Source organism: Phocoena sinus, chromosome 2 (assembly GCF_008692025.1).
Source record: "Phocoena sinus isolate mPhoSin1 chromosome 2, mPhoSin1.pri, whole genome shotgun sequence".
Classification (NCBI taxonomy): Eukaryota; Metazoa; Chordata; class Mammalia; order Artiodactyla; family Phocoenidae; genus Phocoena; species Phocoena sinus.
In genome coordinates this window covers 103,712,061-103,726,779 of record NC_045764.1, presented here as the reverse complement: position 1 = coordinate 103,726,779, position 14,719 = coordinate 103,712,061, and the positions used below count along the sequence as shown (strand labels likewise).

Here is a 14,719-nt window from a genome sequence, read left to right as displayed (position 1 = left end):
AGGCAGATACTGTTCCATCTCTCAGGCTGGTGTGTCCTAGAGCTGCCTGGTGCTGAGGGTGAGGAAACTGCCATCTGTTATTTTTCCTAGAACCGTGTGGAGCTGTCCCTGAGCCTTCCCTCATTGCTTTCACCCAGTTGTGTCTCTGCCGAGAGAGCCCCGTGACTCACCAGCTGTCCCCTTACAAAGCCCACTTTCAAGGGTAGGAAAGGAGACGTACGGGGATAAGGGGTCAATAGGTTTCCTTTCTCCGGAACGCATAGTTCATAGGCTTGGTTTGAACTGTCACTTCAACGTGTAGGAGCAATGATGAGGGACCATGATTCACCAGGATTGTTTCAGTAGTGGGTAAGGTGGCATTTGGAGGAGGAAGGAACCAAGATATTACATACCTCCTGATACCCATGTCTAAAAGAACAAACAGTGCCGTCCCCTTGGACTATAGACGGGCAGAGCTGTGACCAAACCGAGCAATCAGGGTAGAGCAACCTCTACCCCACTATTTGAACATTTAGAGTGCATAGAGATAGACAAAACTGAGCATGTACTCAGCCAGAATAATGAAGCTTCCCCAAAGCAGGTGTTCCTCTGAGCACGCCCAACCCGCTCCCCTATGAGCCACATACGCGCTACACTGTAAATTATAATGTTGACTTAACCAGTGTCACGATGACTGGTTACAAGCTCTGGGCAGAAACACACCTCTCACCCTCAGCAGTGTTCGCTGCTAAGGTTCCCCTGAGGGAAGACTGTGACTCTAGCTGATGGAACTAAAACAGAATTAGATTTATTTTTGGTGGGAAAGATTTTTAGCCCAAGACCCTCCTGCTTTGCTCCTCTTTCAACCCCCTCCTCCTTCCGCCGTTTTCAGGTACTGATTTCCAAGGATTGGTGACGATTGGTGCTGGGGGGCTGGCACATGGCCTCAAGCAGCCTGATCTCATGGGTGGGTTGCTCAGGCTGGAACTTGAGCACCCAGGGATCCTTGATGATGTCCAGGATGGTGGCACGCTTGGTGGCTTGGCATAGTGTCTGGAGGACCAGGTTCTAGGGCAGGGGAGAGAGAGGTCTTGGCTGAGCTGGCCCGCATTGTGCCACACAATGAGCAGCCGGACCTAAGAAAGTAGCAGGATAGCCCATCACACCACTCTGGTGAAAGGGAGTGTGGCCCTGACTTTACCCTTAAAAGCCTCCTGTCTGCTCAGAAAGCCAACACCTTGAGGGGAAGGAAAGGAAGGGTTCCTTGGGGGAAATCCTTGCAGAATCCCCTTCTGGTCTAAAGAGATAGAGACTAAAACCTGCTTATCACTCACATCCCAGGTGCAAGCCCAGAGGTTGGCCCTTTAAGCCCTCCCCACTATTCTAGGGCAGGGCAAGGGTGTGGAATGGCCCTGGTATCGGAGGGAGGCTTCCCTGGGGTTGGGAGGTCTAGGTTGAGTATTCCCTCTCTGCAGGTCACCCCTGAGGCCTCAGCCCTCCTGGGGGAGCCAGCACCTTGCACTCCTGGGAGATGGCATAGTTAGGTGGAAAAGTGACCTCCTCCTGAGTCTGTCTCAGCAGTTTCTTGAGATTTGTGTCATCGAAGGGCAGACGGGCAACCACTAGCGTGTAGAGGATGACGCCCATGCTCCAGATGTCAGACAGGAAAGGGTTGTAGGGCAGGCCTAGCAAGACCTCCGGACAGGCATAAGCAAAGCTGCCACAGTAGGTCTGGCTGAGGTGGCTAAAGCAGTTGCCTTGGCGGTAGGAAGGGCTACTCCGCACAGACTGGCTAGAAGGCACCATCTTGGCGAAGCCAAAATCCGATATCTTCACGTTCTTCCGCTTGTCCAGCAACAGGTTCTCCAACTTTAAGTCCCTACCAGCAGCAGAAAGGCTGGGGGTCAGGAGAGGGCTTAGTGTTAGACTGGGAGCTGAAGGGCCAGGGGTCAGAGGCTAGAGATAAGGAAAGGCAAAGAGGGAGAGAGATGCCATTATGAGGACACAGGGCAGAGAGGAAGGAAAGTCATGGAGTTGTGAGCAGAGCCCAGAGGGAAGAGAGGATGGTACCTGAGGATGACTAGGAGCTCACCATCACTTTTCATAAAGTGCTCTGCTCACAGTGGGTACTTAACAAATGTTCTTGACCGGATGATTAAAATAAAGTGGATGAATAGGCCTAGATACTGAGGAGGGAGGTCAAGGGAAGAAAAAAGAGGGTAGAACATGGAAGACGTGCATAAAACCCCTTTGGGAGCCCAAAGGCCTCAGTCTGGGTGGCAGCGCCCTCACCGGTGCACGATGCCCTTGCTGTGCAGGTAGGCGATGCCCAGGGTCATCTGGGAGAACCACTTGCCAGCAAGGGGCTCAGAGCAGGCCCCATAGTGCTGGATCCACTCAAGGACGTCACCACCCTGCACCAGCTCCAGAATAACGTACACTCGGGATGTGGTCTCGATGGCCTGATAGAAGTTGATGAGATACTTGTGCCGCAGGACCTTCATTACCTGGCCCCAGGAGAGGGACCCATCAAACCCAGGCAGGGAGCACCCTGGTGCGCTCCCAGCCTTCTCCTACTCTCCCACTGCTACTTTCCTAGAACTTTGCAACAGAATCAAACCCCAGAGGGCTGGTGGCCTATGGACAAACCCTATGCTTTGTACTTTTTACTTTTTGAGGGTCTGGAGGTGAGGTGGAAAGAAGCTGAATTTACATCAAGTAATTTTCCTAGCTGCCTAGTGAGTCATTCAGTTGTGGTATAGGGGTTTCTGGCTCCACCCCCTCCTAACCATACCCCTTCTGAGAAGCCTTAAGCAGCTTGGTACCAGCTCCCTCTTCTAGCCCCTTTCCAACCTGTATCTCACGGGGCAAGAACTTGTTAAGATAGTCCTCAGAGGCCTTCTTCTTTGAGATGATCTTGACAGCCACCATGACTTTCTGCTTTGTGTAGTAAGCCTCATACACCGTCCCGTAGGAGCCATTGCCAATGACTTTGCCCACTTCGTAACCATATTCCTCCATGACAGAGTGGTAGGCCGAGGTGGATGGTGCTCCCAAGGTGTCTCCCTTCCCCATGGTGTTGGGCTTGCTGAGAGCAGGGAGCTTTGCTACTTAAAAGCCTCCTGTCTGCTCAGAAAGCCAACACCTTGAGCCGCTGAAGGCTCGGGTACCAAAGTGAAGTTAGTCTCCCAAAGCTTGCCTATGTAGTCATACAAGTCTGGGATGCTGGGCTCAGCTCTCCACTAGGAGCTTGGAGAGGGAAGAAGGGAAAAGCAGTTCTTTTTGTCTCCACTGGCTGTTGTTACTTCTTTCTCCTCTTGGTTACGGAACTCCCCAAGGTCCCGTGTTCCGCACACATCATAATCCACCTTCTATCCACCACTGGCCACAAGGCTTGAGAAGGAAATGCAGTTTGGAACATACTCATTGCTGGAGGTACCTTTATAATTTGGTGAGACTCGCTCCATGGATCTGGTCCTTTCAACCAATCATGTTTATTGAGCACCTGCTATGTGCCAGGCAGTGTACGGAGTCCTGGGAGAAAATAACCAATAAGGCGAAGAGAGCCTCTGCTAGCGTTTATAATCCAGCATGAGAAACACCTGAGTGTCAGAATATCACAGAGAATCGCAAGGTATTGTAGAAGTGTGTTCTAAGGAACCTAACTTTAAAATGTATTCTTTTTTGGGGGTGGTGGTGGTGGCTTAAAATAACAACCTTTTTTTTTTTTTTTTTGAACAAATTGAGCTGGACTCAGTTGGGTAATTCAGCTGGTGGCATCATCTCAGCTGGGCTGGTTTGTTTCTGCGTATGATCTCATTATTCAGTAGAGTAGCCCAGGTTCCCTCACACAGTTTGCACTGAATTTCAAGAGAAAAAAAGACAAGCGGCATGATCAGTTGAGGCCTAGGCTCCAGAATCACAAAACTTCACTTCCATACCTTCATGTGCATGAAGACGGTTACAAAGATCACTTAGATTTATGAGGTGGGGATGGAGACTCCTCCCCATCCTTGAAATGCATTCTTTTTAAAAAATATTTATTTTGGCTGCACTGGGTCTTAGTTGCGGCACGTGGGATCTTTAGTTGCGGCATGCGTGTGGGCTCTAAGTTCCCCGACTAGGGATTGAACCCTGGTCCCCTGCATTGGGAGCGCGGAGTTCTACCCACCAGACCACCCCCCTTGAAATGCATTCTTATCTTGCCTTCCATGACCCTGAACTCTACAGTTTTCCTTCTACCCTCTACCTTCCCTCTACCTTTCCTTCTACCCTCTACCTACCCTCCTCCTTCCCTCTACCCATTCCTCAGGTTCCGCTGGAGCCTCCCCCACCATCCACCCCTTAATCACACCCCAAGAGCTCTATTATAGACCTTATTTCCTCAGACCTTTCCGTCCTCCCTAAGAATCTCATCGAGACCCCTCATTTCTTAACTCCAGCAAGCCTTCTGCTCCCCTCCCCTCAGTGTGTTCACCCTGAAGTCCAGGGAGTAAATCTGATTTTATTCCCATAACAATTCAGTGCCTCCCCATTCTCCTTAAGATCGAGTCCAGATTCTTTTATGTGGCTTCAAATTTGACCCTGCTTACCTCTCCGATTTTTTCTTGTAACATACATGCAATGCTCCGGCCAAACAATTGCTTTTCCTTCATTGTTCCCTCTGTTCTGGCAAACTCCTACTCTCCCTTCAGGACTTAGCTGATGATCTGTTTTAAGGAAGCCTTTACTGACTGTTCAGGCCCAAATTAGATGTTCCTCCCTCCTGGGTGCTCCCACAGCTCCAATACTTTCTCTAACAGGGTGTCTGTTTTTCTTGCTTGCATCTCCCACTAGGCTGTAAGGGAGGTCAGCTGATGAGAGAAGGGATATGAAGTCAAAGACTTGAGAAGAAAGGCTTGTGGAGAATGGGAGAGAGCTGATTTGGAAAATGAGCATTATTGGGCAGCACTGAGGGCCCAAATGAGATTGGAAAACACAACTTATGGACACACAATCTTAACATATCATAGTGTTAAGATTATTTTAGCATTCTGGATATAGGTGCTTGAATATCAACAGACACACTGACCCAAGATTAAGGTTTCACTTAGCAGCTTGCCGTGAAGAACGGGAGCGAGGCATCAAGGACACAGGCAAGAATGTGGCTAAAATGATGGAATGCAGAATCTAAGCTGCTTGGATTAGGAAGACAAGCTAGAAAAAGGCCAAGGACAGGGGGAGGGGGTTGCAGGTCTTAGTGAAATGGAACAAGTTTTGGTGGGAAAGACAGAGGACAAGAGGTTGTGTCAGAGGGGTTATCTGGATTTAAGATGGGGGAGGGGGTGGCACACAGAGGAAATAACAAAGGAAGAATCAGAGTTATCTTCCATCTTCCAAAACAAAACAGAAACTCCAACATTAGCCATAGGCTACTGGTAAATTCCCTATTTATTGACAGGCTGATCCTGCTGGCAGGGTGGTTCCAAAGTCCTGTTGGAAGCCAGATCTACATCCTCAGTCTATCAAGATGAACAACTGTCCAGGGCACACAGTGGTAAGGAGGCCCACCCAGCCCCACCTATCTTCTGCTTCCCTGGATAGGCAGCTTGGTGGCACTGTTCTCATCACGTACAGCAGATAAACCAGTTCATTCAAGGAATGTATATTAAGCTGCCTACTGTATACAAAAGCACTGCTAGGCTCTGAGGATAACAAGATGGATAAATTATAATCCTCCTGTGAGGAGTTAGCAATTAGCAAGGGAGACAGAGACATAAGAAGTTAAAATAACAGTACGGTGAGATAAAGTTCTATAAACAAAGCCTGTAAGGAAGTGTTAAGGGAAGGCTTTATAGAGAAGGTGGCATTTGCACTGTTCAAAGAAGCGTCCAGGCAGGTTAAGTAGGGAATGGTAGATTGAACAGCCTAGGCAGAAGGACCCATATGTGAAGCTTGCAAGCTTGAGAAAATATGACACTCAAGATTTCAATTTAAATACAGGATAGGGTTCCAGAGGGGAATGTACCTGGAGAAGTAATTTAAATGCAGGTCTGAGAGGCCTAATACGCCAAGCTTTTTTTGACTCTATCCTATGTACTCATGGTTAAATTTTGCTGTGCATCAAAGTCAGAGCTTGTTAAAAAAAATACTGATGCCCAGTCACCTCCTTCCCCAAGATCCGGATTTGGTGGAACCCAGGTATCTATGTTATTTTTTATAAATTTATTTATTTTTATTTTTGGCTGCACTGGGTCTTTGTTGCTGTGTGCTGGCTTTCTGTAGTTGCGGCGAGCGGGAGCTACTCTTTCTTGCGGTGTGTGGGCTTCTCACTGCGGTGGCTTCTCTTGTTGCAGAGCATAGGCTCTAGGCACGTGGGCTCAGTAGTTGTGGCGCACTGACTTAGTTGCTCCATGGCATGTGGGATCTTCCTGGACCAGGGCTCGAACTCATGTCCCCTGCATTGTCAGGCAGATTCTTAACCACTGTGGCACCAGGGAAGTGCCGGTATCTGTTTTTAATCAGTTTCCAGCTGAATCTGATGCACACCAAGATTTGAGAACCACTGTTGCAAACTAGTGAATTTAATGAAAAGAAACAGACTCACAGATATAGGGAACAAACTAGTGGTTACCAGTGAGAAGGGCGAGGGGGCAATACAGGGGTGGAGGAGTGGGAGTACAAACTATTGTAAGGTGGGCTCAAGGATGTATTGCACAACACGGGGACTATAGCCAATATTTTGTAATAACTGTAAATGGAAAGTTACCTTTAAAATTTTTTTTAAGAAAAGAACCACTGTTGCAGGAAATAGGACATCTTTAAGACTAAAGAAAGAAAAAATCCTTGCAGCAGCAATATGGAAAATGGATCCAAGGGGAGAGATGACCAAGAGACTAGCAAGGTGGCTGTCATGATAATTTAGGTGGGGGGATGGGGCCTGAACCAAGGCAGCATGGAGGGCAATTTGGAAGATAATTCGAGAGAAAAGCAGAGGAGGCTTGGTGGCACTGATCTTATGGGGGCGGCTGTTAATTGTGAAGGAGACCCAGGTTTAGAGACCAGGGGATTATCACTTTAAAAAGCCACTCTAAATTACTTTTCTAATTACAAAATTAATTGATTGTCTAAAAAACTCAACTCCCTACTTCCTGGAACCTCACTTCCTCCTGCGGGGAGGAGGGCTGGGTCAGAGAGGGCAGAAGTGAGTAAATGAAGGGCTTTTCAAGCCAGAAACCGCTTGAGATTTTCCACTTTCTTTACGCGAGGAAAGGAAACCTTAAGTTGTTCCCAGGTGGCCAAAACGAAGTCATGGCCCCTGAGTCTGATCTCCAGAGGAATTTCCCTAATGGCAGATCCCTTGACAGGATAAACTTTTCCAGAATAATCTGCAATACAAAATTAAGAGATGCTCAAACACATATACAGAGATAAATAAAGAATAAAAACATAGAGACCGAAGCAAGCATGTCAAGGTTCTTTACCTGCAATTAACAACAAGCGTCAGGCGGCCCAGTTCACGGGGTAAAAGAGCGAATACCCGATGTCTTTGCGTGCCTCTGCACCAAACCTGGCCCAGGCTTGCCTATCGTCGGACACGGGACGGTCGCTATACGGTCAGGGAGGCCTCCAGTACAGCCTCGGTAAGATATTTTTATTTACGGCATTTGGTTTTTGGCGAGAGGCCATTCAGGACGGATGGCAGAGCAGCGGTGAGGTGAGATCCGATTCTAGGACGCTCATATGGTATGTGTCCTCTGCTGTCCTACGACAGCGACGTCCAAAGCCTCACCCCCGCCCGGGTTGAGGACCTTGAACCGCCTCTCGGGGCTCGGCCTCAGCAGTCGGTGGCGAGTCCCATTGGTTCAGCCGGCAAGCGCTTCGGCGTCCGCTAGGTGTGGGCGCAGCCGCCGCCCGGGCTCCGCGTCCCGGGCAGTCACTGGGCGCGAGCAGCGGGCACTGCTCTTGGATGCCCAACCCAAACCTTCCCGGGGATAGGCGGCCGGACCCGCGGCAACGCTTATCCAAAAAGGGCGTTTGTGTCCTCGTAGCCAGGTCTCAGCCGCAACCCCCACTGGAGAAATCTGGGAGCTTTGGAGCGGCCTCGGCCTGGGGGGAGTGGCCCCCTCCAAGCTCCAGGAAAGGAGCTTTCCGCCGGGCTGAGGTCCCCTCGGGTGAAGGCGGAAGAGGGAAGACTGACGTGTCCTGAGCTGCCCTCAGGTCGCCGGGAGGGCCCCCCACCCCGCTCCTTGCCGGGCGACGGGCTAGCCCGAGACTCGCGGGGTCTCCAGAGCTGGGCCGGGCCTCCAGCCGTAGAAAGGTTCCCCAAGGGAGCACTGAAGTGAGCCGGGCCCGATGTTTTGCGGTGCTGCCGCAGCCGCTGCGATCAGGCACCGCGGCGGCCAGCCCCGTGGAGGTCGGTTGTCAAGTCCTCTCCAGGCCCCCCGCTAGCGCGCCGCTCTGGGGGAGACCCCGGCAGGAGCGCGAGAGCGGCTGCAGGGCAGCAGAGGCCGCTGGCGTCGCCTCGGCCAGCCCTTCCCGCGCGGAGAGCACCCCGGGGCTGCGGCGGGAAGGTGCCGGACGTGCGGGGCCGCGTGGCGTTGCCATGGAAACGGGCTGGGGCGCGCGGGGAGGTCCCGGGCAGGCGGGCTGCCGGAGGGGGGACCCCAGATTGGGAGGACTACATAGCAGAGGCGGACGCCAGTGTTCGAGCTAGAGGGACATGGTGTGGTGTGGCGGTGGGGAGGTGGCCTCCTGAGGGAGGGTCGGAAAGGCCAAGGGGAGGAATTGGAGCCATTGGCTTCAGTTCAAAGAACCTGACCTGGGGAGTCATTCGATCCCTGGTTCCCATAACTGCAGGACTACCCCAAACAGGTTCCGCTGCCTTAAGGATGACAGTCCTAGGCCACCCTGGAAGTTGGAGCTGCCGGTGGTTGCCACTCCTGCTGCTGCTGTTGCTGGGCACAGGTCGAGATCCAGGGGTGGAAGGTGTGACACACTACAAGGCCGGCGACCCCGTCATTATGTATGTCAACAAAGTGGGACCTTACCATAACCCTCAGGAGACTTACCACTACTATCAGCTTCCAGTCTGCTGTCCTGAGAAGATACGCCACAAAAGCCTTAGCCTGGGTGAAGTGCTGGATGGGGACCGGATGGCTGAGTCTTTGTACGAGATCCGCTTTCGGGAGAATGTGGAGAAGAGAATTCTGTGCCACATGCAGCTCACTTCCGCACAGGTCAGCCTCTCCACACTGACTAGAACTTAGCCCTCCCTCCCAGGACCTAATAACAGTGCCTTAGGTTTATGGTTTTCAAAGCACCTTTATGGAAATGATCTGATTTGATTCTAACTACAACCTCATGTGGCAGGCAGGGAGGGTAGTATTTATCATTTGCATTTGGTTGATGAAAAAACATACTTGCTCAGAAGTAACTTCTTCAAGACTACATGGATAGTGGATTGCACGGTTGACATTAGAGCCCAGGGCTCCTGACTCGAAGCTTCTCTGTAGGTAATAAGGTCCCAACTATCACACCTATGTAGTCATTTTTTGCCATCCCTACTTCTTGGCTTTTTTAACTGGCTCCTTTACATGCTGCCTAATTTTCCCTATCATGCTTTTTTCTTCAGCAATTCCTATCTTAGGGCACTTTTCCTTAGTCTACTGCAGACCTTCCTACACCTCCCTCTCCTCCTAGGCCTTCATCCTGTCGAGTCATACTTGCTCATTTCAGAGAATCCCAACATAATACTAGGGTCTAACCAGTGGTTCTCAACAGGGGGCTTTTGTCTCTCAAGAGACATCTGGCAATGTCTGGAGATTTTTTTTTTAATTAATTAATTTATTTATGTTTGGCTGTGTTGGGTCTTTGTTGCAGTGCACGGGCCTCTCATTGCGGTGGCTTCTCTTGTTGTGGAGCATGGGCTCTAGGCGCGCGGGCATCAGTAGTTGTGGCTCGTGGGCTTAGTTGCTCTGCGGCATGTGGGATCTTCCCAGACCAGGGCTCGAACCCGTGTCCCCTGCATTGGCAGGCGGATTCTTAACCACTGCGCCACCAGGGATGTCCTCTGAAGATATTTTTGATTGTCACTACTGGGGAACGCTACTGACATCTAGTGAGAAGAAGCCAGGGACAGAGCATCTTACAATTCATAGGGCAGCCCCCTACAACAAAGCATTTTCCAGCTCAAAATGTCATTAGTGGGGCTGCCCTGGTGGCGCATGGTTGAGAATCCGCCTGCCAATGCAGGGGATATGGGTTTGAGCCCTGGTCCAGGAAGATCCCACAAGCCGCAGAGCAACTAAGCCCCTGTGCCACAACTACTGAGCCCACGGGCCACAACTACTGAAGCCCGTGCGCCTAGAGCCCATGCTCCACAAGAGAAGCCACCGCAATGAGAAGCCCACGCACCACAATGAAGAGTAGCCCCTGCTCTCCACAACTAGAGAAAGGCTGCACACAGCAACAAAGACCCAGTGCAGCCAAAATAAATAAAATAATTAATTAAAAAAAAACATATCATTAGTGCTGAAGTTGAAACCCTGCTCTAATACAATGCCTGGGGAGGCCTTGTCTGACTCCTAACTTGCTCTTTTTAGGTGGAACAGCTGCGCCAGGCCATTGAGGAGCTATACTACTTTGAATTTGTGGTGGACGACTTGCCAATCCGTGGCTTTGTGGGCTACATGGAGGAGAGTGGCTTCCTGCCTCACAGCCACAAGATAGGACTCTGGACCCATTTGGACTTCCACCTAGAATTCCATGGAGATCGAATTATATTTGCCAATGTCTCAGTGCGGGACGTCAAGCCCCACAGTTTAGATGGGTTACGACCGGATGAGTTCCTAGGCCTCACCCACACCTACAGTGTGCGCTGGTCTGAGACTTCAGTTGAGCGTCGGAGTGACAGGCGCCGTGGTGACGATGGTGGTTTCTTTCCCCGAACACTGGAAATCCATTGGTTGTCCATCATTAATTCCATGGTGCTTGTGTTTTTACTGGTGGGTTTTGTGGCTGTCATTCTCATGCGTGTGCTTCGAAATGACCTGGCTCGGTACAACTTGGATGAAGAGACAACCTCTGGAGGTTCTGGTGATGACTTTGACCAAGGTGACAATGGCTGGAAAATTATCCATACAGATGTCTTCCGCTTCCCTCCATACCGTGGTCTGCTCTGTGCTGTGCTTGGTGTGGGTGCCCAGTTCCTGGCCCTTGGCACTGGTAAGGTGATAAAAATTAATTAGGGATTTCTCTCAAGGGGTAGAACTAAGTAGGTAGGTTGTTCAGAAAAAGATCTACAGATCTTCTCTTCTGTCCAAGGTGAGGGGCAGACCTAAGGGGTGGAATGGCTCTAGCAAGGATGTGTATATTCTGTTGTGGGTTTTCTGGACAACAGAACTGGAGGATATTGTTTTGATGGAAGCCCTGGGTCTGGGAGAAAGGGGGCTGGCTGATTTCTATGAAATTGCCGGAAGCGGGATAGGTGAGACCTAACACAGGCTTTCCACTACCATGCTGCAGGCATTATTGTCATGGCGCTGCTGGGCATGTTCAATGTGCACCGTCACGGGGCTATTAACTCAGCAGCCATCTTGTTGTATGCCCTGACTTGCTGCATCTCTGGCTATGTGTCCAGCCACTTCTACCGGCAGATTGGAGGCGAGCGTTGGGTGTGGAACATCATTCTCACCACCAGTCTCTTCTCTGGTGAGGACTGCCCTTTCCGTGGTGGGCCAGTTTAGGAACTTAGAACACATCATGGAACCTGAGATAGAGTCAGAGTAGGGCTTTCAAGGGACTGAAAATAGGTAAAAGAAACACTAAGGAAACCATTCAAAAGACAAAAAGAGCATTTCTTTTTTTTTTTTTGCATAGTTAAATATTAAGCCCTTGAAATGTTTTAGGCAACGTGATAAGCACTTGACATGCCTTCATCTCATTTAATTCTCACACTGACTTCATGAAGTAGGTAATACTGTCCCCATTTTACAGATGAGGAAATTGAACTTCAGGCTGGTTAGGTAACTTGCCTGAGATTGTACTCCTAAAAAGCAGAGAATCAGGTTTCAGACCTAGGCAGTCAAACTCTAGAGCCTGTATTCTCAACCATTACACTGAAATAACACTCTTGAATTTATCTTTTGAGACTCCCTTTTTTCCCCCCAAGTGTTTTTTTTTTGGCCACACTGCACGGCATGTGGGATCCCACTTCCCTGATCAGGGATCGAACCTGCGCCCCCTGCATTGGAGGCGTGGTGTCTTAACCACTGGACCACCAGGGAAGTCCATCCCCAAGCTTTTTTTTTTTTTGCGGTACGCGAGCCTCTCACTGCTGTGGCCTCTCCCGTTGCGGAGCACAGGCTCCGGACGCGTAGGCCCAGTGGCCATGGCTCACGGGCCCAGCTGCTCCGCGGCATGTGGGATCCTCCCGGACCGGGGCACGAACCTGTGTCCCCTGCATTGGCGGGCGGACTCTCAACCACTGCGCCACCAGGGAAGCCCCCCAAGCTTTTTTAATTTTGAAAGTGGGCCTCCCCACTCTAGCCTTTCAAGCCAGCTTGTCCTTTTAAAGGCAGTAGTAGTTTGCATTCTGAACCTCTTGTGTTTCCAACTGTTAAGTATCTGATTTCTGTTCTACCACATTTACATTTGAACCAGGCCTTTCTGAAAACAGAGCCTTAATTCAAAGGAATGTCTCATACTAGGAATCACCAGTGCCAAAGCAGGACAGGCCCTTGGAGGCAGGTGGATTTGTGTCACTCTTAGATCATTATGTAACGGCTTGCCTAGATCCTTAATGATAATGGGTAGGGGAGGGAGTGTTGGTAAGCCAAGGAACAAAGAACAACAAGACATGAAAGGGTGGAGTCAGTCTGGGAGCGGAATGTTTCACTCCTCACCCCTTTAGGTCCAGTCTGATTGGGTGCTCCCAGGGATGTAGCTCCTAGTGCTAACTCTCCCTCTGGGGCCCATCCCTGCAGTGCCTTTCTTCCTGACGTGGAGTGTGGTGAACTCCGTGCATTGGGCCAATGGTTCAACACAGGCTCTGCCAGCCACCACCATCCTGCTGCTTCTGACGGTTTGGCTGCTGGTGGGCTTTCCCCTCACTGTCATTGGAGGTATCTTCGGGAAGAACAACGCTAGCCCCTTTGATGCACCATGTCGCACCAAGAACATAGCTCGGGAAATCCCACCCCAGCCCTGGTACAAGTCTTCTCTCGTCCACATGACTGTTGGAGGCTTCCTGCCTTTCAGGTATCCTCCCTTTATTCCATGGCCATCACTCTCAGGATCCTGACCTTAACTTTCCCCTTCCGTACTCACCCTGTACCGTAACCCATTGTCGGTGATAATCCCTGGTTCAGCTGTACCATTAAGAGATCACTAAATGGTTCCTCCTTTCTCCAACCAGGACTGAGCTTGAATCAATTCAAATATGAGGGTGTCTCACTTGTGAAGCTCTCCAGAGACATTGCTCCTTTCACTGTCTTCCTAGTTTCTGACTTTGGCGATACCACATGGGGCTTAAAACCCATTTGATTACTCATCCAATTTGTCGAGTAACTTTTAGTGCCAGACAAATACAGTGGAAAATAGACCAGACAAGATCCCTTCTCTCAACCTACCAAAGAAGATGTTCTTGAAATGAGAGCAGCTAATCATAGGTGAAAGAATCCCCATCAAGCCAGGAACTCCAGTGCAGGGAGTAGAGAGGGCCCACTTTGCACAGTGACCCAGTAACGTGGAGGGGTGGTGGCTGGAGTTTGGCCTGGCCACTGTGCTGGCAGTGCACAGCCCTTTAATGCTGTGTATCGTCTCTTCTCTTCACAGTGCCATCTCTGTGGAGCTGTACTACATCTTTGCCACAGTCTGGGGTCGGGAGCAGTACACTTTGTACGGCATCCTCTTCTTCGTCTTCGCCATCCTGCTGAGTGTGGGGGCTTGCATCTCCATCGCACTCACCTACTTCCAGTTGTCTGGGGAGGATTACCGCTGGTGGTGGCGATCTGTGCTGAGTGTTGGCTCCACTGGCCTCTTCATCTTCTTCTACTCAGTTTTCTACTATGCCCGGCGCTCCAACATGTCAGGGGTGGTACAGACAGTAGAGTTCTTTGGCTACTCCTTACTCACTGGATATGTCTTCTTCCTCATGCTGGGCACCATCTCCTTTTTTTCTTCCCTAAAGTTCATCCGTTATATCTATGTTAACCTCAAGATGGACTGAGTTTTGGGTGGCAAAACTATCACTCTTCTTTCCCTTTCTTCATGCCCTACTGATCTCTTACCAACATCTCTTCTGATTGAGTGACTGAGTTGTGTGATGGTTTTGTTGCCTTCCCCTTTGCCCTTTGGGCCTCCCTTCTCCAGAGAGGGCCCGGAAATTATAAACCTCTATTATATAAGGAGTATATATTTGAACTTTTTAAGTTGCCTTTTTTTGGTCCTGATTTTTCTTTTTACAATACCAAAATAAAATTTATTAAGAAAAAGGGTCCTGTAGTTGGAGGGTTTCGTCTGGATATAGGAACTCGTGCCCTGCCGTTAAGGGCACTGTCCTCTAGGAAGGCGGGTCGGCCGCGAAATGCACGGAACTCGGAACTCGAATTCTTCACGGAGCTGAGGAACTGTCGGCTAGCGGAACCTTCATTACCAGGGCCCTGTTCCCGCGGCTCAGCCGGCGCTCCGCCCAACGGAAGCGGCGGAGCCCGAGCGCTGCGCTAAGCGAGTTGAATCACCCTGGTGACGGGAGGGGCGG

The 14,719-nt window shown here is 50.3% G+C and overlaps 2 protein-coding genes across 7 annotated transcripts; one reads left to right on the top strand and one right to left on the bottom strand.

The window, feature by feature from the left end:
* Window positions 1–12: 12 nt before the first annotated feature.
* TSSK4 (testis specific serine kinase 4) lies at window positions 13–7,583 on the bottom strand. The gene is made up of 5 exons (XM_032621662.1): window positions 7,443–7,583; window positions 2,833–7,346; window positions 2,272–2,486; window positions 1,495–1,894; window positions 13–1,047 (listed from the first exon to the last, which is right to left on the bottom strand). Exons 2-5 carry the CDS (start codon window positions 3,052–3,054, stop codon window positions 868–870), a joined length of 1,017 nt encoding a protein of 338 aa, XP_032477553.1. The 5' UTR covers window positions 3,055–7,346; window positions 7,443–7,583; the 3' UTR covers window positions 13–867.
* On the top strand, window positions 7,471–14,458 carry TM9SF1 (transmembrane 9 superfamily member 1). 6 transcript variants are annotated; one of them, XM_032621648.1, is made up of 6 exons: window positions 7,471–8,013; window positions 8,833–9,197; window positions 10,563–11,184; window positions 11,485–11,670; window positions 12,945–13,218; window positions 13,795–14,458. In XM_032621648.1, exons 2-6 carry the CDS (start codon window positions 8,850–8,852, stop codon window positions 14,186–14,188), a joined length of 1,824 nt encoding a protein of 607 aa, XP_032477539.1. In that variant the 5' UTR covers window positions 7,471–8,013; window positions 8,833–8,849; the 3' UTR covers window positions 14,189–14,458. The 6 variants fall into 6 exon arrangements, with proteins under 6 accessions (XP_032477539.1, XP_032477536.1, XP_032477537.1 ...); XM_032621645.1 differs by having other exon boundaries at window positions 7,471–8,374; XM_032621646.1 differs by having other exon boundaries at window positions 7,471–8,531.
* Window positions 14,459–14,719: the final 261 nt, after the last annotated feature.

Bases quoted from the DNA above. Each gene is read 5' to 3' on its own strand.
- TSSK4 (XM_032621662.1), bottom strand. From the start codon at position 3,054: ATGGGGAAGGGAGACACCTTGGGAGCACCATCCACCTCGGCCTACCAC. The intron at 2,487-2,832 runs GTTGGAAAGGGG...TCCTGGGGCCAG, and splicing joins TCTTGCCCCGTGAGATACAG to GTAATGAAGGTCCTGCGGCA. The intron at 1,048-1,494 runs GTGCTGGCTCCC...CCCCTGCCCTAG, and splicing joins CCATCTCCCAGGAGTGCAAG to AACCTGGTCCTCCAGACACT.
- TM9SF1 (XM_032621645.1), top strand. From the start codon at position 8,314: ATGTTTTGCGGTGCTGCCGCAGCCGCTGCGATCAGGCACCGCGGCGGC. The intron at 8,375-8,832 runs GTCGGTTGTCAA...TACCCCAAACAG, and splicing joins CGGCGGCCAGCCCCGTGGAG to GTTCCGCTGCCTTAAGGATG. The intron at 11,185-11,484 runs GTAAGGTGATAA...ACCATGCTGCAG, and splicing joins GTTCCTGGCCCTTGGCACTG to GCATTATTGTCATGGCGCTG.